The following is a 24,700-nucleotide window of genomic DNA, read 5'->3' as shown; positions in this document are numbered from 1 at the left end:
GTTTTTTTCCTTAAAACAGGCAAGCACTCAGGCTCGGGCCAGGCGAAAGGAAGTTGCAGATTGCATTTCACAATTGTCTCAGTTGGAGGATCTTCATAAGTCTTCTCACTCGATCTCTATTCTGAGGCAGATCCAAGCTCTCCGGTTAAGATTAGATAATATTTACTCGGACCAACTGCACTTTATCCGGAGCCAACAACAGCAACTTCAGTACTTTAATCATAATAAGCCTGATCGTTCATTGGCCCTTAAATTGAGGCAGCAAAGATTTGATCGTATTATTCTTTGGATTGGAGATGGTAAGAATACAGTGCTGAATGTCAAGTCTTCTTTGATTCATTAGCATTTCCAGTCCTTCTACCAGTCTTTATACTCGGCTGATTCCACGATTCACCCGGATGCTATTGGGGCCTTTTTATCATCCCAGAACCTTCCTTCTTTGACAGATGAGCAATGTTGTCTGTTAGATGACATCATCCAAGTGGATTAAGATGTTAAAGTTTTTTGCCAACGGGAAGACTCCTGGCTTGGATGGCTTACCAAATGACTTTTATAGGACTTTTAGGGAGGAGCTTGCTCCCCTCTTGGTCAAGATTCTTAATAGTGTCCAGGATGGGAAGGTTTCACCTTCCTCTATGATGGAAGCCTGGATAGCAGTGATTCCGAAGACAGGTAAAGATAAGATGGACTGTGCCTATCGTCCTATCTCCATTCTTAATGCTGATGTTAAAATTATAGCCAAGGTCCTAGCGAATCAACTAGCGAAAGTTCTTCCTGATCAAGTTGGGTTCATTCCCTAAAGACAAGCTAAAGATAATGTTCGCCGAATGGTTAACTTGCTGCACGTAGCTACAAAGTCAAAAACCTACTTGTGTCTTCTGGGGTTAGATGCCGAGAAGGCATTTGACCATGTTCATTGGCCTTTCATGATCAGTGTTATGGAGTGATTGGGATTTGGGTCGGGATTTAGGGATTGGACTCAAGCTCTTTACAACTCTCCTGGGAGTCTAAATGGCACATGATGTTTAATGTGAGCAAGTGCAAAGTGATGCATGTGAGAAAGAGGAACCCAAACTACAGCTACGTAATGCAAGATTCCAAGTTAGGAATCACTGATCAAGAAAGGGATCTAGGCGTCAATGATGATACTTTGAAACCCTCTGCTCAGTGTGCTGCAGCAGCTAAGAAAGCACATAGAATGTTAGGTATTATTAGGAAAGGAATAGCAAACAAAACTGAGGATGTTATAATGCCTTTGTAGCATTCCATGGTGCGACCGCTCTTGAATATTGTGTTCAATTCTGGTCGCCGCATCTCAAAAAAGATACAGCGGAATTAGAAAAGGTACAAAGAAAGGTGATGAAAATGATAAAGGGGATGGGACGACTTCCCTATGAGGAAAGGCTGAAGCGGCTAGGTCTTGATCTTACCACAACATCACCCTGTATTTGTTCACACCGGAGCCTGCAAAGGCCTCTCCGGTACTATGTAAGCCACATTGAGCCTACAAATAGTTGGGAAATGTGGGATACAAATGTAACAAATAAATAAAATTGTACTTACGTACTGTAACAAAGTACAAGTACTTTGCTACTACCCATCTCCGAGAAACTGTGCCATGGAAGGGAGCCTCAAGTGAAAAGGAAATGAAAGAACTTGATTCTGAGAATCAAAGTTGTGAAGAGGATGGTTACCAAAAGGACTTTAAAAAGACTGACTATAAACCCAGGCCGTACACCACTGAAGCCTTGCGATCAAATTAAGCTTGGAGGTCTTGGTAAGGTCAAGAAGAAAGGAAATCTGGAGTTCTACAATGACTGCTGGCTTTCTAAAGAAAAGTAGGAATATTTGGGGGGGGGGGGGGGGGTATGTGGTGTTCAGAGGAGCAGTCATGGCACTACGGCACCCATTCCACATCTTTTGAGTTGTACAAAGGAGCCTTAGGACGGATTGAGAGTTTGGGAGGGGAAGAAAATCTGGAGCAGAATCCCAAGGATTGACCGGGATTTTAGTGTTCTCTAGGAAACAGGGAAAACGCCTAAAGGGAGAAGCTTCTAGTTTCTCTAGACTCCTGGTTGCCAATCAAGGGAAGGAGGGGCCCCCCAAAAGAAGGGGCTAAGGGGCAGAGAAGAGGAGAAAGAAGGAACCAGAGAAGACAGAGGAGCTCTCTCACAGCAGATGGCCAGTAGGAATAAACAGGCTACACAATCCAGGACCGCAGAGTGAAGTCTGGACCAAGAAGCTATGGACACAGATAGCCAGCAGGAGTAAACAGGATACACAACCCAGGGCAAAGAGGACCCCAAAGTGAAATCTGGATTAAGAAGTAGTTGTGGACACTGGTAGCCAGCAGGAGTAAATTGGTTTCCCAACCCAGGACAACAGGACCCTGAATAGAATTGGTGGACCAGGAAGCTGAGGAAGGCCTAAGACCTTGGAAGGAGGCGAGGCCTGGCTGCTCAACCCGTATGGCTAAGCACTGAAATCAAGGGTTGTAACTTCTTTGTGTTTGAACTGTGCTGAGAAGAAGAACAGGGAACTGCACAGACTGTTACGTTTGATGACTTTGGTTGAGCAAATGCAGAGAGTACATACAGTACCTGCCAAAGTGAAGTCTGTATTTTGTTTAGAGATCTATATTAAAGCAACTTGGAATATTTGTAAGAACTGTTCCTTGTGTCTCGGAGGGGGAGAAACTCAGAGAAAGAAAGCTAAGCCAAGTTCCCCGTGCTCATGACAACATCTTCTATGTACATTTGTGACATAATTTGAACTCACTGGCCTACTTCTCTGAAATAGTAAGGAACACAGACAATACAACATCAAAAGAAGAAAAATTGCCTTAAGAGAAGAAATGCTTTTGAGAGAAAAAGCCAATCAGCGGCCTGACACACACCCTATTTCCAGATGAAAAATTAGGAAAGAAAGGTTGATTTGACAGAATGTTGAAAAGAAAAATAAAATTTTAAACGGTTTTAAACCTGATTTAGGAACTGAGTGGAGGAAATAATAGAATGCTGACTAAGGGCAGAGGGAAAATGCCATGTTGAGGAGAAAACAATGGATTCTGCAAGTATAAACTAGGTCAGCAGAAAATTAAAACAGACACATTGTGGGACCACTGCAGAATAGAAGTCCAACACATTTACACAATAGATTTCTAGTCTTTTTCAGAATAATGAGGTGTTGAATTCTTCTATGTACCAAATGTGGCCATGTGACCTATTTGTGATACACAATGAATATATTTCTCTTTAGAAAAAGCACAGCATCTGTTTATCAGTGGGTTTTTTTTTTCTGATATCCACTTAGGCCAGTGATTCCCAAACCTATCCTAGGGAAAACCAAGCCAGTCAGGTTTTCAGGATATCCACAATATTGTTCAAAAATACCCTCCCGAAAGCCCAGACCACGTATTCAAAAAGATAGTAGGAAGGCCAAAAGAAAGCTGGTATGGTTAAAAAGAGAGGTGAAGGAGGTTATTTGAGCTTAAAGAACATCCTTCTGAAAATGGAAGAAGGATCCAACTGAAGATAATAGGAAACAGCATAAACAAGACTGCCTTGGGGGCCAAAAAAAATTAAAAACATAAAATTATAACTTTTTTAAAGGTATATTAGAAGCAAGAAGCCAGGAAAAGAATCAGTTGGACTGCTGGATGACCAAGGGGTAAAAGGGACACTCAGGGAGGACAAGACCATAGTGTAGAGACTAAATTAATTCTCTGCTTTGGTCTTTACTAAGGAAGATGTGGGGGAGAATACATTTCACCATGGGTTTTAATAGTGATGAGATGGAAAAACTGAAACAAATCTCTGAAAATATGGAAGATGCAATGAGGCAGTCTAACAAATTAAGGGGTTCTTTTACTAAGGTGCGGTGAAAAATGGCCTACGGTAGTGTAGATGTGTGTTTTGGGCACGTGCAGAATTATTTTTTAGCGCCCCTGCAAAAAATGCCTTTTTTTCCCCGAAAACGGACATGCAGTAAAATGAAAATTGCTGCGTGTCCATTTTGGGTCTGAGACCTTACCGCAAGACACTGCCCTAGCGGTAAGGTCTCACACGGTTACCGGGCGGTAAGGGTCTACGCGTGTCAAATGCCACTTGGCGTGTGTAGCCAGAAAATAAACAAAATTTCAGATGCATGTAGCGGACACACGCCAAAATTGAAATTACCGCAAGGGCCACAAGGTACCCAGGTGGTAACTCCAATTTGGCGCACGTTGGGTGTGAGTAGGCGCCTATGCAGCTTAGTAAAAGGGCCCTTAAAGAAGTAGCACATCACCTGGACCATGATGGTATACATTTCAGAATAATGATAGAAGTAAAAAAATGAATTTGCATAGCTATTATTAACAATGTGTAATTTGTGTTTAGAAACAAGCATGGTTCTGGAAGATTGGAGGGTGGCCAAAGTAATGTCAAGTTTTAAAAAGAGGTCCAGAGGTGACCCGGGAAATTACAGACTGGTTAGCCTGGCATCAATGCCAGATAAAATGGTGGAGACTATTATAAAAAACAAAATTACTGAGCATATACATAGGCATGGATTATGGGACAAACCCAGCACGGATTTAGCAAAGAGAAATCTTGCCTCACCAATCTGCTACATTTCTTTGAAGGGGTAAAATAAACATAAGGACAGAGGTGAGCTGGTTGATATTGTGCATTTGGATTTTCAGAAGGCATTTGACCAAGTACCTCATGAATGACGCCTGAAGAAATTAGAAAGTCATGGGATAGGAGGCAGTGTCCTATTGCAGATTAAGAACTGGTTAAAAGATAGAAGACAGAGAATAGGGTTATACGGTCAATATTATGAATGGAAAAAGATAAATATTGGGATTCCCCAGGGGCCTGTGCTGGGGTTGCTGCTTTTAACATATTTATAAATGATTTGAAAATGGGAACAAATGGGGTTATTAAATTTTTTAATGGCAAAGTTGTTCAATCACAAGAGGACTGTGAAAAATTGCAAGAGGACCTTAGGCGACTGAGCATCCAAATGTCAGATGACATTTAATGTGAACAAGTGCAAAGTGATGCATGTAGGGAAAATGAACCCAAACTATGTGATGCAAGGTTTCACATTAGGGGTCACCACCCAGGAAAATGATTTAGGTATTGTCATTGATGATACATTGAAACCCTCTGCTCAGGGTGCAGTGGCAGCTAAGAAAGCAAATAGAATGATAGGACTGGAGAACAAAACTAAGAATATTCATCCATGATGTGTGCAAATATTGTGTGCAATTTTGGTCACCACATTGCAAAAAGAGATATAGCAGAATTAGAAAAGGTACAGAGAAGAGCAAGGGGATAGGACAACTTTCCTATGAGGAAAGGCTAGGGCTCTTCAGCCTGGAGAAGAGAAAACTGAGGGGAGACAAGACAGAGGTCTATAAAATACTAGAGTGGAAAGGGTACACACGAATCACTTGTTTAATCTTTCCCAAAACATAAGGACTAGGGGACACACAATTACGTTACTAGCTAGTAAATTCAAAACAAATTGTGGGAAATATTTCTTCACTCATGGGGAGATGCACAAAGTTTACCATGCTTGCAATGTTTGTTTTAGGCTGGTAGTAGCCAGCCTAAAGAAAATGTTATTTAAGTCTAATGCACTAAGGGGTTCTGCATCTCTTTTACCGTTTACCACAGCAGCTTCTGATAACCCTATGCAAATATATAACAAGCAGTTTATCAATACTACAATGAGCAATCTGAGCGATGCAATCTGAGCGTTTAACGTCCCAGCTCTGGAGCTGTTGTTATGGGAAGAAGTCTGCTTGCACAATACAGTGCAAACAGACTGGACCCTAGACCTCCCTCTGCACCCTGGTGAACCAGTGGACCCTCAACTCGGGCATTCGGCACACACTCAGACGTATCAACCCCCGCCCCCTTCAATACCACACTACAAGCCGTATCTTCGATAGAATTGGATTTATTTTGGCCGCAGCCAGGAACATCAAAATTGTTACAACTTAAACAAATTACATTACATCTTCTACTAATCATTATGCCAGCATGCATTTCTACCCGGGTACACAGCTTCTACACGTAGTTGCATATTCTGGGCCACAGGCCAAGCCGTACCAAGCCCCTGTGTCCCCCTGTGCTGTTTTCCAAGCACCCGACGTCACTTGGTGTCTCCCGTTGAAGGAGGCACCTACCACATTTACAAAATGACGTTCTAGGCCTCCCAAGCCAGGAGACAAGCTGTATACACGTTTTTTCCCGTTGAAGGAGGCAGCTGCTCTTCTCCTGCTTCCAAATTCAAAAGGACTTCCTGTGCAGTTCAAATTCCTCTCTCCTCCTCCTTTGCTCCTCCCCTTCTTTCCTGCCCCCTCCCCTTGCTACCCCTTGTTTCCCTCCCACTACTACCTCTGCTCTCTAGCTAGGCCCTCCCTGTACCCTCCCCACACTTCTGTCTTCGCTGGCCTTCAGCCCGGTTGTGGTCGGCCCCCCCTTTAATGGGTGTGCCTGGTTCTTTCCTGCCTCCCCCACCCACATCTGAAACATGCACGGAGCAGTCGCGCAGCTGAGTTGTCGGTTCCGCCGGTTCCCTGTCCCCTCTAACATTACTTCCGGGCCAGAGGACAAGTAGAGCCGATAGCTGCGAAACTGCTCCATGCACCCCCGGGTGGTGAAGATGATGCACTTCGGGGGAGGAGGTATGTGATGTGCTTCAGGGGGAGGGGCAGTGATGCGCCATGGAGGGAGGCATAGTCAGGACCCGCCCCGGGTGGCAGCCAAACTAGGTATGCCACTGACACAAGCATGTCCTCTTCTTACAGCTCTTGAGCCACTTTCCATTGATTCCTTCCAGTAAAGAGTAGTAGTGGAGGAATTCTACCAGTCACATAACACAGCCAATGTAATTAACCAAGACAACTGCCTGAAATGTACAGATTTCAGCTTTCTCCTGTATGTGAAAGATGCTGAAGTCCAAGACATGGGAGACCTGTTCATAGGAAGGAACTAAGGAGACAGAGGACTCATTCATGGTGATGAGCTGAAGGTAGAGAAGGAATCGGAGTGTGGAGACAGTGAAGAATAGAGGATGTGGAAACCCAGCATTATGTCTACACTTTGGGGGAAAATGATCACCACAGGAACACAATTCTGAGTTCCATATTAAAGATTACCACCGGGGCCACCAAGGGGGAGGCATAGGGGCAAACTTCCCTGGGCCTGACCTCCTGGTACTGGCAAGCATCTTCCTGCCTGCTTCCAGGTCTGTCTCTCTCCTGCTCCACTGTTGTGTGCTGGGACCCGGATAATAAGGGTTATCATGTCAATGAAATCATCAGGGTCCTGGCACACAGAAGCAGGAGACGACAGACCAAGGGAGAAGCAGTCAGACACAGGAAGGTAAGGGGGCGGGTAGGGGCCCGAATGTGGGGGGGGGGGGGGGGGGGGCCCAGCGGCCAAGGTGCGGGATGGGTGGGTGGGGGGGGCGGTCGGCGGTCCTGCCCTGGGCCCAGCTGTGTCTCTTGGTGGCCCTGATTACAACTAAGCAAAAGGAACTTGGAGTAAAACATATCAATATAGTTAGCTTGTGGGTGAAACAGTAGCCAGCACACTGCATGTTATGAATTATTTGCATGGAGAGAGCATGTCTGGGAGTGGAGAATGGGCATTCCACTGCTAATCAATTTGCATTTCCACACTACTGATTAATGCAGGATTACCATGTGAGCTTGTACCATCTAGTAGGTGGTGCCTACAGAATAGGTGTTGGTAAGTGCTCCTGTGGTAATTGTTTTCATGGCTGCATGGTAATGGTGACATTAGCACATGGCCATTAAAGCAACAAAAAAAAAAAAAAAAAAAAAGGAAAATTGGCCATTTTACTGCTGCAGTAAAAATGGCCTAAGCAAACAGGAAAAACCCACGTAAGGGCATACTAAGGCCATTTGCTACCATAGCTTAGTAAAAGGACCCTAACTTATTTATTTATTAGTATTTATTAACTGCCTCTATGAAGAGATTGTCACCCAAGGCAGTGTACAGCAGGTGCAGTTTAACATAAAACTTACAATTTTGTTAACAGCATAACAATAGTAAAATAACCAAGAATAAACAAATACAATAAATGAGGTAAACTTGAAAACAGTAAACTGAAACTTAATAATAGAACTACCGTGAAACAGTATCAAAAATATATGCACTAGAATTCAAATACCAGAGATAAAATACAATGTTAGAATAATGCTAATGATACACCTAATAAGCATGCATTAGAACATTCAACTAACAAAGTTAGGATGCTAAAGATTTTTCTACAATACAGATTACTATATAGCTGAGGAACTAAGAGCAGATATATGATGGGAACAAGATATGCGGTAAAGAGTCAGTTGGGATAATTTGATGGTTAGCTAAAATCAAGGCAAGTTCTTTATATAGTTAAGCAAGAGATAAGGAACTGATCTAAGTTACAGTACGTGTAGCAAGATAGTCCAGTTGCAGAATGGGTGTATAGTCAGCCACCCTATATATTGAAGGCTTGGGAGAAGAGCCAATTTTTCACCTGCTTCCTGAAGTAGAGAGTCTCGAGTTATATGTAGCCCCTCTGGGAGTAAATTCCAGAGCATGGGGGATACTCCTGAGAAGGCTCGCTGGCGGGTATCACATCGTACAATTTCTTTTGATAAGGGTACAGATAGTGATGATCCTTAAGAGGACCCTAGAGGTCTCAAAGGTGTGTAAAGAGCTAGCTTAATCTTCAACTACTCTGGCCCATTTTGTCTGAGGACCTTGAAAATCTAACACAGAGTTTTAAACTTAGCTCTGTAAGGTACTTGTAGCCTGTGTAGCTTTTGCAGAAAGGGAATGATATGGTTACACCACTTGCAGCCTTCTATCAGTCATGCTGCATCATTCTGAATTAGTTGGAGTGATGCAAACTCTTTTTGGTTTGGCCTGTGTACAGTGCATTTCAGTAGTCTAGTCGTGATGTTATAAAGGCATGGACCACTGTGGACAGACTCATCTTTTCACTATATGGAGAGAGATTTTGTAGCTGCCATAGGTAATAAGACAGAATTTTTGAAGGTTGTTTGAATTTGTGGGATCTGAGTGAGTGATGAGTCTAGCAGTATCCCAAGATTCTCTTAGGAAGAATGATTCTATCTAATCAGCGCCAAAACATTCTATACCCAAGACCACCCACTGACAAGCTAAATAAGTGACAAAATATTTAAGAGGCAATAAATGCTTCTTGATGTTGAAGAAACTCTTCAAGCTGTGAAGATTCAAAGAATGCAAACCAGGGTAATCAGACACTTACACAGGAATGTTAAATAAAGCATAGTTAATGGACAAAACAAAAAACAAAACAAAACCAAACAAAACAGAAAAAGAGTTAGGGTTTGTTGTTCAAAAATCTTTGACACAACATGTCAAGTGCAAACACTCAGTAAGAGCTTTTATCTTTCTATGTATATCACTCGACAGGAGACACATGTTTGTTGTCATAAAATTCACTCTTGTATAATTTGAGAGGCAATTATAGATAATTTGTTACAAGTTTGCAACACTCTCCCCAGAATGTACAGGAAATATCTCTTGTCAAAAACATTTCTTCTTTTTGTTGTCATGCACCAGTTATAATATAAATGCATATATCAGATCCAAATTCATAAAGTTATACAGAAAAAAGCAGAAACTCCATAGTCCCAAGTCAACAGCTGTATAAAAGTTCTTACAATTTCCTAAACCAGCACAATCCAAAACAAAATGGACATGAGGCTTGATCTGCAGTTTCTGAGCACTATCTATAGAATCGGAGTGATCTTCTTAAAATTGTAAACATTTTACATACACTTCCTGAATCAAGATGTGCACTTAGAAAAGCGTGAATGTTAGACTTCTGGGGTTTGTAAGCTTTTCTTTTGTTTAAATGTTTCCTAGTTGCACAGAGCCTGATTTGGGATAAAAGAAAAATCCACATATTCTGAGACCAAAGGGATTAGATGAAAGTTCTAAATTTCACACACTTCCTTTCTGGAGAGGTAGCCTAATGGTTAGTGCAGCGGCCCGAGAACCAGGAGAACCGGGTTAGATTCCCACTGCTGCTCCTTGTGACTCTGGGCAAGTCACTTAATCCTCCATTGCCCCAGGTACAAAATAAGTTCCTGTATATAATATGTAAACTGCTTTGAATATAACCACTTTGATGCCGCTTGCCCGCAGCAGGATCCTGAACTGTTAAGCTGCTTCCCATTACCCTGTTTCTCGTGGCCTCAAATATAAGGCCATCTATGGCTCCTCTTTTCCTTATCTCAGCACTCAACTGTGGAACAGGCTGCCTCGGGAGATCAAAATCACTTCAGATCACCCGACCTTTAAGAAACGTCTCAAGACCTTCCTTTTTGGAAGAGCGTATACCACGAGTCCTGCAGGAGCTGCAGCCTTTTAGCCCACAGCTCACTTTGTGATACCCAATCACCCACCCTCTATTCCATTCCCTCATCAGACTTCTCTTTCCCCCTCCTGTAACTCTGTCCACTGTACTTTGTGCTATTGTGTTATGGTTTGTTTATTAACTATTGTACGCCACATTGAGCCTGCCCATGGACGGGAATATTGTGGGATATAAATGTTGTAAATAAATAAATAACCATAAAAGGCAGACTATCAAATCCCATCCTCTTTCCCTATTTTGATCCTTAGAAAATAGGAACAGTAGTACATAAAGACCATCATGATCCATCAACTCTTATCCAGCTGAAATTCATCCACTTTGGGTAGATGCATATATAGTACCCCAGTTCTATAGCTGGTGGGCTACAATTTAGGTAACCACTTCATAGGAGGTTTGATCCAATTCTCCAATGGCACTTATGCACACATAATATTCAGCGTTACTCCTCTGCGCCAGGGTGCATTTCACTTTGTTCAATGGACAGTTTTGACAATTCCAAAAGTCGTTTTGCATGATTGGCTTGCAAAGAGACGTACCCACAGTACAACACTCGTGTACAGCCATGATTCACACAGAGCCTTTCAACAGAGAGGCTCTACTCTATATCACCTCTTTGATCTCTCCAGAAGGCCGTCAATTTCAGGCTACACGAGAACCCTTTTGGTCCACTTTGATGCCGCTTGCCCGCAGCAGGATCCTGAACTGTTAAGCTGCTCCCCATGCCCTGCCCTTGAAGTGGAAGGGCAGATTTCTTAGGTTGGCCTGTACCCCGGGGAGGGGGGTTGTGGGGTGGGAAGGGTCCAGTTTTGAAAACTGAGAATATGCTCTCTGGTGCCAGACTGTTTGTTGGTTGCTGCTATACTGTTTATATGGTTTGGAGCACATTCAATAAAAAGATTTAAATATAGAATACTAGTGCAAGACAGGAGTTAGGCACTTACATTTAGTTGCACCCACTTGAGCCATGCCATTGTGTATGCCTAAACATGGCACTTTAGCAAGTAATCATAGTATTCCGTAAGTTACGGACATAAGTAGGAGACAAGCCCATGGCCTCCCCATGCTCCTCCCCCTGTGAAAACCCTACTTGCATTTATGTGCTATGGCATGTGTGCACTAACGTTCTAGAATATCGCTGAGCACTTACATGCATAACCGATACAGTTGCATACATAAATGCTAGCATTCTATAACTCACATGCCAAACCGGCGCCAACTTTAAGTGACCTGTTATGGAAAGGGGTGGGATAAAGGGCAATTCTATAACTAGGCGCCCGTGGTTATTGGCCCTTGAGTGTGTAAATGCAGAGCAAATTAGCACTTGGCCGCATGGTCATTCCATATCAAGTGTCTAGTGGTCCCTGCGCGACCATCACGGATTTCAATGAAATTTTCTGTGAACATTCATACGTGTCCCCAATGAATATTGGTAAAGTTTTACGTTCGCTGATGCAATACTTGCTGAGATATTGTAATCTGTTTGACCCCATACTGCAGCCTTCGCGCAGGGACCACCAGATCACTTGACATGAAATGACTGTACTGCAAGTGGACGTATATGTGGGTGAAGCCTAGGCAGAAGATAGGTAGGGCTTGCACTGTTACAGAATACTATAAGTTATAATTGCCGTCAAGCAATTTACAAGATAGCCTCTTGGAGAGAGGGTACCCCAAAAAAGTTGTGAGGTCCGCTTATAAGAGAGCAAAATACATCGACAGACAGATGTTATTACAGCCCAAGGGGAGAGAAGATGATCAAGAGGGAATGGTTTACACATATGTGCTAAAACACACCTCGCAAGCGAATAGTGTTTCCAATATCATCAGGAGACACTGGAATATCATTCAAACTTTACCCCAATTTGCGAATTCAGCAATAAGAATGGTTTACAGTAGGGGAAGTAATTTAAAGGAGCTGTTGTGCTCGTCAAGACCGAACCCCCAGAGTGATACTGTCTGTAATGGACATAAAAGCTGTGGCAATTGCCAGATGTGCTCTATCATGATCGAGACAAAGGAATTTGTGAACTTTATCACAGGACAGAAATTTGCTCTATATATGAACACTACATGCAAGTCCAAGAGAGTTGTTTATTGTATCCAGTGTCCCTGCGGCAAGATTTATGTTGGTCAGACCACTCGACAGTTGTACGTCCGACTCACTGAACACAAAAGTGTTATTTCAACAAAGAAGACCATGTCTCCACTGGCCATACACTGTACTGAATTTTCCCACAGCTTCAATTCACTTAGATGTTTAGTTTTACAGCAAGCTGACTGGCGTCTACAGGAAGAAGAAGTCTGATTGTGGCTGTTAAGAAAAGAACAGTAGTGGATTTTTCGGTTAAAATCAATGAATCCTGCGGGTTTAAATGGGAAGATTGAATGGATGCATTTTTCTGATATGTGAAATTCTGGAAAATTGATCTTCAGTTTGATTTTCATCTAATATCGAGGGTATGCCTCGTTCTGTTTGAAGGACTGTGATTGGACATTGATGACAGCATGTGACGTCACAGTCCGCATATATAGGGCCGCCATGTTTAAGTGTACCTGCCCTTCATGCTACCGTCGGCATTATGAACGGAATGTAAGCAGAGATAGTATTTAGAAGACTGACTTGTTAAGAAGAATTATAACAATTTTAGTTTTTTCTCTCCCTCTCTTTTTTTTTTAGGATACATGACCGTTGAATTGTTTGTTTGAAATGCTGTGGTCCTGAAGCAGCGTAAAATGAAACGGGACCCGTTGACCACAGTCGAATCACGGTCTGGGAGGAGAAAGTTTGTAGCATGCCTAAGTTAAGTAAAACTTCATAGCTGACTGGGCAGAGCAGTTTATTGTTTAGTATTAGAAAAAACAAATTTTCAAAAATTATTCAGAAAATAAGGAGGTTTTTGGAGCGCCTATGATGACGAATTTGTAGCCCCTATCCAATTTACATTAGTGGGAGGGGTTTGTTCATGAGGCGTTTTCCTCCTTGGTCAGGAAGGACTCTTGCTTACACATTGATAACTGTGTTCTGTAATTATAAGTATACTATAAGTTATATGCATGTCTGATGCATTTAGGATCCAGTTATGCCAGGTCTTTGGCTGACGTAACTGTGGGTGCACTAATGTTAGGTGTGTTGATACTGGTTACACTAGAATTCCATGATAACACCCGAGTGCCCAAGCATCATTACAGAATAAGCTCCTATCATGCATTATCAGGGTGTCTTAACTGAAAGCACTCTGTTACAGAATTACCCCCCATAGTGTAAATGTTCATACTCTATATGACCCAATACCAATTCTCTTCCTCTCCCACATTTTTAGTAGTACTTTCCACTCTTTTTAAGACTGCCCTCCACATCTGTCCCAGCTGTGCCCAAATTCTCCAACTTCATTCGTAGGCCATTTCAGGTCTTGCCATTGCCAACTTTGCTTTGTGAAAGATCTCTACTTAAGCCAGCATCCAGGACCCCTTCTATTTTATTCTGCTCTATTCTGAGGCTGATTCACTCTTATTTCCTCACAAGAGGAAGTGGTTTACATAATATCTAATCTGATCTACTAATATGGGCACAATTTAATACATTCACAATAATTTAAACTATCCTAATTAAAGAAATCCTCATATCCCATTCTATGTCTTACTATCAAAATTTTCAGTAAGTTCCACAGCAACCAGGGGGTCCTTTTACTAAGGTGCGCTGAAAAATGGCCTGCGGTACTGAAGACGTGTGTTTTGGGCACGCCCAGAATTATTTTTTAGTGCACCTACAAAAAATGCCCTTTTTTTTGGGGGGGGGGGGGGGGGGGGGGCAAAAATAGACGTGCGGTAAAATGAAATTGCAGCACGTCCATTTTCGGTCTATGACCTTACCGCAAGCCATTGACCTAACGGTAAGGTCTCATGCGGTAACCGGGCGGTAATGGTCTACGCACGTCAAATTCCACGTTACGTGCGTAGCTGCTGCGCAACAGAAAATAAAAAATATTTTTCAGACGCATGCCAAAATTGAAATTACTGCAAGGGCCACGTGGTAACCAGGCACTAACTCCAATTTGGCATGCATTGGGCACGCGTAGGCGCCTACACAGCTTAGTAAAATGGCCCCCAGAACTGGTGACGCAGTGGTCAAAAAAAGATATTTCACCATCCTCATTTAAGTCTGAGTTTTAACCACACACCCTCCATGGAGGTCATGCAATTGTTTTTGAAAGTCCATGTCTGTCTCACCCAGCAATTTCTGACTGGACACTAGCCATAGTCAACTTCAACTGTAGTCAACTTCAACTGTAGCATTAGCACTACAAGCCCTCAAACTGGACTAACCTAAACAGTTGTCACTGATAAGTCTAGTGAGGGGTGTTGTGCTCAATGGTCTACATATGGGAAGCCCTAACCGATGGCAGCTCAAAGCATGTCCATAACTAACTGACACTTTGTGGGCTATGCCTGTTTTAGTGCAAAAGGCACAGATTTAAATGTGTCAGCACTCACAGAATTCCTAAGATGGACCAGTCTGGTCCATGTTGCTTCTTGCTACATAACTTGACCCTCTGCCAGATCCATAAAAGATCAGTCCTGATGGGCTCTATTGATGCTCAATAGTGTGGGGATCAGAAGACATCACCCATCTGTGAGGGCTGTAAATCTCATTTGTCCTTGGAGAATATTAAACTATCACCCCAAGGTCTCTGTTTTGGTTGGTACATAATAGATCCTCTCCTTCCTCCCCCCCTCCCCAATACTAATCTTACAAAATGTTTGTACCCAGAAGCTAGACTGTACTTTTTTGCATTTATTTATTAGCTTTTGCTCACACCTTTTTAAAGTTTTAGCTTAAGGTGAGTTACATTCAGGTACACTAGGTATTTTCCTGTCCCTGGAGGGCTCACAATCTAAGCCTGTACCTGAGGCAATAGAGGTTTAAATGACTTGCCCAAGATCACAAGGAGCAGCAGTGGGATTTGAACCAGGCACTTCTGGATGTCAAGACCAGTGCTCTAACCACCAGGCCAATTCTTAACTGTCAATCATTCACCCAGTTCTCACGTTTTCTTAGATCATGTTTCATTCTGTCTGCTCTCTTAGAGGTATTTACCCTGTTGGAGATCTGGATAAGGAATAAGAAACTTCTTGTTTCCAAGTAAGGGTAAGGGTAATGCATTTGATATACCACCTTTCTGTGGTACAACCAAAGTGGGTTGTTTTGTACCTGGGGCAATAGAAAGTTAAGTGACCTTTACCGGGTCACAAGGAGCTGCAGTAGGAACTGAATCTACCACACTAATCATCAGACTATTCTTCCACAGTGAATAGGTTACACACCCAAAATGTATCAAAGCTCTGAAGGACAGGACAGAAAAAAAAGAACTGGATCAAAATTACATATGGTTTTAACATTTTTATGCCTATGATCCCATTTTTATGCCTATGTGTCCAAATAAAATGGTTTGATCCCCCCTCCCCCTCCACCGAGGTGCAGAATGTGTTTTTGGCTACTCAAACACGCCACTGGGAAAAAGGCACCATCCAGTGGGGCCAAGATGCAACTGCTATGGCACATAATGGCAAGTGAGTGTATACGTGGATGGAGCATAGGCAGGACACAGGTGAGGCTTGCATTTATGTTCAGTGGCGTGATGGTTAGTGCTATTTATCCAGGTAGGAATGGTCCCAAATGTTATCTACGTTCTACTGATATTTAGCATTGGTACCCAGATACCTATCCAAGTATGTTAGAGAAACAAATAAGCTATTTCACTCTCCTAATTTACAGGCCCTTTCATTAAGCTGCATTAGATGGTAATGAACACCTAATGAAGCAAAAATGGCCTAATACAGTATGCACTAAATCGTTCTACATTTGTTTTGCCGCCTGCGTGCCGTTTTTTTTTTTTTTGGGGGGGGGGGGCATATTAGGAAATGGACATGCATGTGCTAATCAGCTAGCATGATGTCATTACCAGCGCCCTAACTGATTAGTGCATCCATAACATGGGATCCCTTTGTGCCTCCTAAATAGGAGGGCGGAAAGCGCTCCTGGGATTTTTTTTTTCCAGTGACTAACATTAACGCATCACCATGCATTCAATAAATAGAAAACAGCCCTGTTGGATAGCTGTGCTAAAAATGGGCTTAGGGTGCAGGAAAGTCCCACATCCAAGGATACCCTAATCTTGTTTCTTAGTGCAGCTTAGTAAAAGGGCCTCCTAACTGAATAATTACCCCTGTGATGGTCCTGAATATTGGCGCCAGTCAGTCTATAGCCAGATATTCAGCATCAATATCCAGATATTGGCAAGCAATGAACATTTAAGTACAGATTTAAATTCCACAGTTGGCATTTAAATCTAGCACTGACCACAGTGTTTAAATATTAGTAGAAAACTCATAGAAACAACAAATAGATGGCAATACTTTTAAAAAAATCATTGAAATAAATTCATGTTTGTATTCTTACATTACATGCTATAAATCAAACAGTAAGAGAAATACGTCTGAAACCGACATGAGAAAGTGAGGTAGGAAAAAAAAAAAAGGAAGTGAGTCACATTTTATATGAGGTTTTTTTCCCCTAAGTTTTCTATAACATTTTCTTTTCAAGGACAGTTTTATGTAACAGACATTTTATATAAATGCAGCAGGTCATACCCTAATGCCCACAACAACAACAAAAAAATATCACATTCATTTCCTAGGCTGAATGTGAACTCAAAATCAAACTTCATATTTTTGTAATGCATTTTATAAACAAAACAAAGAAAGAAACGAAAAAGAAAAAAATACAAGCAGTTAATGGTGATTAACTTGCTACTTTATTCAGTGCTTTTCTAAACTATTCATAAAAACAGAAGCAATGTCAGTTCAGCTCCCACATGTTACAGGTACAATATACTGAAGAACATACTGCATTTTCTGTTAACTGGCAATCCTGAAACTCCAGATCACAATAAGAAACAATTGTGTTTCAGCTAATGAAGGTCCTACCTTTTCTACAGGAGGAGGAGGATCAAATCTCTTTGCACACACTAGAAAAAGATCGGGCTGTGGTTTGCCATTCTTCACGTCTGGGTCATCTCCCAATACAATGTGATGGAACAAATTAAAGAAGTCTTTGTGTCTACTTGTTTTCATTTCAAATGTCACTCCTGCTGAGCTGGTGGCAATAGCTATGGGAATGTTGTGTTTGTGCAGGTGGTAGATCAACTTCTCAACCCCTATTACAGAGAAATTGAGAAGGCATATATGAGAAAGATCATGCAGTATATAAAACATGTCTCTAACAGATACAGCAACATAAGAAACATAAATGAAAAGAAGGGCAGGATGTTCTACAATTTATTTTTGTTTGTTTTTATTTGTCTACCGTTCAAGTCATTACATACTTGTTAAGCAAGGTCAAACTGTTTGAAAATAAAAAAATATTGTTATCAATAATCCTTACTTCTACACCAATATATTTTAAAAGCCAAGCAGAGTCTGGTGAGTTTTTGAATGGTAACAAGTGTCATTCATGATATCAAATCACTACCCTCACTATGCATCCTACCATCCTTTTCCCCAGGATTCAACCTAGAACATCAATAGAGGGACCTTGTTAAGCATTTTCATATTGATCAGGGTTACTGCTGTATCAAGGAGCAGGCAAAGGGGCACATTATTAGTGGGTGCATTGTGGGGATAATCACACAGTTGAATAATCTTAATTTGAAAGACAGTCATTACTAGTGAATAGGTCCTATTGAAGGAAATGAGACCTGCAGAAAATAATGGGGGGTTTTGTTGTTGTTTTAAATGGGGTCAGGATACATTCAAATACTGAAGAGGGCACATATGGGAAGCTGTACTTGGAAGTATCTGAGTGCCAGAAAAACTAGGACTAGCATGGAAGGTGTCTTGGTATGGAGCTGGCTTGTTTCACAGATCTGACTATAAAGGGACCATCTCTGCTACAAATATAAGTGCAAGGGAAAATGTTTGTTCTCTGCACATTTCATCATTTTGATACTGCTACACATCTGACTTCTAATGCAGGCGCTGTGTGCCAAAACACAACCAATGTTGGGTCATTTTATGGAAGATTGATGTTCAAGCCATACGATTAAAGGAACTGTGTCCCGTTTTTGAAGGCTCTTGGTACTTTTTTTGCTATTTGAACTTTGTTCTGTACTTTGGACTCTCTCTGTGCTGCTAGGTAAGGAACTGGAACAGGAACCAAAGAGTAGGCTGAAGCATCAAAGTAGTGCAAAATCTGAAAAGAAGGGACTGCAGTGACAAGCGTGACCATCTCTGGGAAAAGGTTACTAAAGTTATCAGAAACAAAAAATGAGGTTTTAACGAATTGTGTTAGAGCAAACAATTTGTAATATAAAAGTGCAAACTCCATGCTTTAAAGTGAAAAAATAAAGTTACAGAAAGTTCAGACCTGTAACTTTTTCAGACTGCTTATGGACCCATGACATAAAACAAAACTGACCATTTCAAAATATTTTGTATCTACTACTTTAGTCACTATTTCCCAGAGATGGTCACAAATGTGGAGCAGGAACCAAGGAGCAAGAAGACAACGAGGTAAAAAGAGGTTGCAAAGAACATACCAAGATGTCTGTTGGTACCAGAAATTGTGTGTCTTTGGAAACAGCATGTAAGAAAGAGCAGCAATCTAGTATACCCTGTGCTAGTTCAGAGGACAAGAGCAGCGCAATACCAACTAGTGGATGTAGATAATAGTAATTTTTATTCAGGCAGCAATATTCATACAGTGGTGTGGATCAAAATCTTGATTATTGATACCCTACATACATATATACTCACTATGCTCAGCCTAACAACATCTTTTGGTAGTCCCATATTTTATTAAATTTGCCTTGATTCTATTTGCTATTCCATCTTCAGCATCCTGAGACTTCCTTATGAAATGATCTCCCACTGTGCTTGCACATAGAATCCTTTCACAAATTTTGGTTTAAAAACTCATAGCTCTAGAAGTGGACTCCCACAGTGGCCTTTTTTCTAGCTACGAGATACTAGTGGATACTGTAAACACGCAGTGAAACAAGGCTTCTGCTTTCCAAAATATATAGAGATTATACTATTTTTTTTTCTTTTCCTTCTTTTTCATTAATATTTTTATTATATATTTGTAAACCGCCCAAATGGTTTTTGCCAATGGGCAGCATATCAAATACGAAATACACCTTAAAACTTGGAAACTAGGTTCGCTTGAAAATTCCTCTGAATCAAGTCTGTAGCACCCAATGTGATAGGGGATATTTCTGTATTTTTCTGCCACATTTTTTTGCTCTCCGACTGCATTGCTTGCTTGGAGATCTTTATTCCCTCTCAATACACAGAATAATCACCTGGCATTGACACTTCTCTCATCAATGCTGTTCTACTGTTGTTGTTCTTTTTTTTCTTCTTTACAATGTCTGGTTTTCTTGTACCAAGCTTTTTATCAGATGGAATTAGAATTTCCTGGTGCTCATAACCTCTTCGTTTTCCATAATTCTCTTAGGGTCATGACCCCAATGTTTTTTCTGGTACAGAGAAGATAACATTTACACAGTTTCCTGTCAATGAGATAGTTAGGTGGGCAGAACATTACTAAATAGCAATTATACTGGACTCATTCACTAGGAATATGACAGTACCTCTTATTTGGCTGTAAGCTGTGCTAACAGGATGTACCAATGAAAGGAATAATGCTAAAATGGAAATATATTTATTATAGATATAAAAATAACAATATAGCAAAATGCAAAGCAAGTCACAAAAATACACTTCTGCACTACAAAATAATGATTATTACACCAATATATATGAGTAATTACACAACTATAAAATATCCTGAGAAAAGATTACCAACACTTAGCAGAATTAGAAAAAAAACCACACAGATCCTGGTACAAACCAGCCTTCACAGAGAAAACCCAGACTAACTATACCCTACTATAGGAAGAAAAATAAGCTCACTCTTTGAGGTCCCGTAGATTCAGAGTCCAAGAGGTGATGAATTTGCTTCTCTTCTAGGCTCCAGCAGATTACCTGCTAGCTCTGAAGTCCCTGTCTCAGATTGGTAACTCGGGTCATGGAAAGCCCAAGAGCTGCTTTTGAACTGTTTTGTTCACTGCTCTGCACATAATTCAGTTCACAGCTTTTTGGCAGATCAGTCTCTCTAGCTCCTCTGAGAGAGATGTATATACCAGGAAAATCTTCTTTTCTTCTCCCTTCTTTTTTACTCTTCAGTCCAACATTGGCATCCCTCTCCATCCAGGTGATACCTATGGACCAATCATAAACTGTGTACTTCTGTCCAGCAGAATTCACGGTCATGACAATGAGAGGCCTTGTGATTAGCAAAGAATCTGTTATCAGCCATAAGTCTGATGGTAGCAAGCTCCCTCTTGGTCCACAGATGCTCCCAGAGACTCCGTCCCTGCAAGGCATGCTGCCCCACTTTCCCAGGAGATAACGGGAGGCCATTTTGAATAAACGTGTCCTTGGATGAAGTCATCACAGCTATGCCAAGCAGTAGTATTCAACTGTAGAAAGCTGGTTTCTGATGTATACAGGTCACAGGCTGTAGAATTCATATTAGATCAGCAAAAGATGGCTCAGGCTTAGCAGGCCTCTGACCAGCAAAGGTGAGACAGCAGGAAAAGACCCCTACACTTCTCTCATAAGAGCTTTGCAGCCAGCTATAAGATGCATAATCATTTCCAGCTCTTTCTTAAAGAATCTACATATATTTGTTTTCTAAATTTTTTTCTATACTGGCTGTGAAACATCTTGTACATAATCTACAATCCTTAGCTGCAACCATCAATCTCATATCTTTTGGTTTCAGTTCAGTTCTGTGTAACCTTTCATGGTCTGAGTTTGATCAACAAATGGCTCCTGGAGTTAACACTTGTATTTTCTACTGTACTCATGCATTTGCTATATGTTTTTACTCATCTGCTGATGTAATGCATTGCAGAGTTTCTCCTCTTTCTCAAATTCAGCTGTTGCTTTCTCTGTGTGCACTATAGAATTCTCACTCATTCTTCCTACTCATCAGAGTGTTTGTGCAAATGTAACAGTGGATACAAATTCTAGATACTTTCATACCTCAATACTTTTTTTTTGTTTGCATATTTAGGTCTGCTGAAGCCGTTAAGCAGGCCTATGAAGTAGCTCTATATGTATACTCTCTCTCTCTATGGAGCCTGTTCCTCCTTCAGCTCAAGGGATGTAAAGTCTTGGTATACACTAATTGTTATAAATTACTTTGTGGGCATAGAGGAGTTTCCAAGTTTGCACGCCGGGTTTTTCAAAATATTTAAGAGGCCAGTCTATAACTCCAAAGCTGAATGAAAATACAGGAATTGCTAGCTAATTAATGGCTTTTATCTTAAGTCATTGAGTTAATGTACTTTTCAATATTGTTTTTAAATCCCCCTGTAATATTTTTACTATCTTTTCTCACTAATTTATGCTGGGTTATGGCTCCTTCCTCTGCTGATAGGTGTTTCTATATATACTTCCTGTCCAAGTTTCACATTTCATGACTCCTGAGGCAGGCACTTAGTGCCGAAACATGGTGTCATGTGAGGCACTCTATGTTTTTGCGAAGCACAAGAAATAAAGTGTTTTGTCATTAATGACCATCCCGTGTCCCTTCTTTTTCTAAAGCCTTCTCCACCTTCCAACTGTCATTTGTTTGACTACGCTCTATATGGGATTCCCTTCGTATTTTTCTTTGCTTCCAGGGAAAACATAAGCAATTGTTAAGCTTCATGTTCTCCCCGCAATTATTTTTCTCCCTTTTCATTATATGTGTTTTGGATTAAGCTGTTATCCTGCAATATAAATGATAGCAATATCATTTGAAAGTGTTTGAAAACTTTATCCCCCAGCTGACACAAGTTCAGTATTTGTGAACAAGTGGACATTTTCCTACTATTAGTGAAGGAGACAGAAAAGAAAGCGAAAAAACAAACAAATAGCCAGTTGGCCGATCCATCCATTCTTAATGCTCTATTAAACCAAAACTTGATTAATATTACAGAACATTTACTGCATAACTTTTTTTCTATACAGGAATAAAAGCCGGTTTGGGAAATAACTATCCTCTGTATCACATGGTTAGTTTTTCTCAATTTGTGTTCTGTTCAAGTGGTTTATTTCCTTCATTCCCCATGGTAGTCCTGCTACAGCTCAACAGAACGTGTGTGTGCTCAGTAGTTTATATCAGCAGTCAGTTGGCAAAGAAAAGGCACTGTAGCAGAAAGGTTGTCTTTTCAGGATACTATAAAATTCTCTTTCAGTGTACTTTCTATAGTAACTTGGGAGCTTTATGTTCTTGCTTTCTTGTTTGTCTGAAAGGAGTGCAGATCAGACTTGAAAAAAAATAGTAATAATAAAAAATCAATAGGCGCCCCATCCCCATTCAGGTGCCCCAATGCTGTGCAGGGAGTGCCTATTCTATAAAGACATCTCAGTGCCCTAATTCTGTTATAGAATACCAGTATAAATACACATTGTAACATTGTAAATGATGGCAGATAAAGACCTGCATGGTCCATCCAGTCTGCCCAATAAGGTAAACTAATAGTATATGATACAATATAAGATATATACTCTTGATCTTGATCTGTCCTTGCTATTTTCAAGATACAGACCATTGAGGTCTGCCTGGCAATGGACATACACCCCAACTACTGGAGTTGCCGTTGAAGCTCACTCCAGTCCATTCAAATCTGTCTAGCCATAATCAGAACACAGACCGTAGAAGTCTGCCTAGAACTGGCATTATTTCCCAATTACTGGAGTTACCATCTAAGCATCGCAAAGTTTTTGTTTTAGATTTCATTCTCTTTCCATTTTGGAATCCTGCATGCTTATCCCAAGCATTTTTGAATTACGTTGCCTTTTTCATCTCCACCACCTCCTTTGAGAGGACACTCCAGGTACCTACCACCCTCTCCGTGAAAAAGTACTTCCTGACATTACTCCTAAGTCAGTCCACTTGCAACCTCAATTCATGTCCTCTAGCTCTACTGCTTCCCCTTCTCTGGAGATTTGTTTGCATATTAATACCTTTCAAATATTTAAACATCTGCATCACATCACCCCATCCCTTTCCTCTAGCGCATCAACACTTGCGTAACCAATCAAATTTGTTTTGCAGGCCTTTCCTTTGGTAAAACCATGCTGCCTTGTAAGGTCACTTTATTTCCTTCAGCAGAGTTTCCATTAGTTTTCCAAGCACCAGAGTGAGGCTTACTGGCCTGTAGTTTTCTCACTTCTTTCCTGTCCCCAGCTTTGTGACGTGGGACCATATCCGTTCCTCCAATGCTGAGAAAGTTAAAGAGAGTCATGGGACAGGAGGCAATGTCCTTCTGTGGATTAGGCATTGGTTACTGAACAGAAAACAGAGGGTAGTGTTAAATGGCCATTTTTCTCAAAGGAGGAAGATGAATAGTGGAGTGCTGCAGGAATCTGCACTGGAACTGGTGCTATTTAATATATTTATAAACAATCTGGAAACTGGAACGGCAAACAAGGCGATTAAAATTGCAGACGACACAAAACTATTCAAATTTGTCACAACTCATGTGGACTGTGAAAAATTGCAGGAAGAACTTAGGAAACTGGAAGACTGGGCATCCAAATGGCAACATTGGGAAGAACAATCCGAATCATAGTTACTTGATGCTGGGGTCCACCTTAAGAGTCAGCACTCAATAAAAAGATTTAAGTGTCATAGAGGGGCATAATTGAACGGGGCGCCCAAGTTTTCCTGAGGACTTCCTCGCAGGACGTCCCCGGGAAGGGGCGGGGAAACCCGTATTATCGAAACAAGATGGGCGGCCATCTGTTTCGATAATACTGTCGGGGACGCCCAAGTCTCAACATTTAGGTCGACCTTAGAGATGGTCGTCCTCGATTTCTGGCAATAATGGAAACCGAGGATGCCCATCTAAGAAATGACCAAATCCAAACGATTTGGTCATGGGAGGAGCCAGCATTCATAGTGCACTGGTCTCCCTCACATGCCAGGACACCAACCAGGCACCCTAGGGGGCACTGCAGTGGACTTCAGAAAAAGCTTCCAGGTGAATAGCTCCCTTACCTTGTGTGCTGAGCCACCCAACCCCTCCCCCCAAAACCCACTACCCACAACTGTACACCACTACCATAGCCCTTGTGGGTAAAGGGGGGCACCTAGATGTGGATACAGTGGGTTTTGGAGGGCTCACATTTACCACCACAAGTG

At 41.4% G+C, this 24,700-nt stretch overlaps 1 protein-coding gene across 1 annotated transcript in view; it reads right to left on the bottom strand.

Annotated features, from left to right (window-relative positions):
- The window catches only part of PUDP (pseudouridine 5'-phosphatase), a 180,187-nt gene that overhangs the window by 101,508 nt on the left and 53,979 nt on the right, over window positions 1-24,700 (bottom strand). Inside the window, exon 3 of the mRNA XM_030201633.1 lies at window positions 17,425-17,654. Coding sequence (XP_030057493.1) covers window positions 17,425-17,654 — 230 coding nt within the window. The remainder of the gene's footprint in view (window positions 1-17,424; window positions 17,655-24,700) is intronic.

Source organism: Microcaecilia unicolor, chromosome 4, assembly GCF_901765095.1.
Source record: "Microcaecilia unicolor chromosome 4, aMicUni1.1, whole genome shotgun sequence".
Classification (NCBI taxonomy): domain Eukaryota; kingdom Metazoa; phylum Chordata; class Amphibia; order Gymnophiona; family Siphonopidae; genus Microcaecilia; species Microcaecilia unicolor.
Note: the sequence above shows the minus strand (reverse complement) of the source record. Positions and strands in the feature narration are given on the sequence as shown.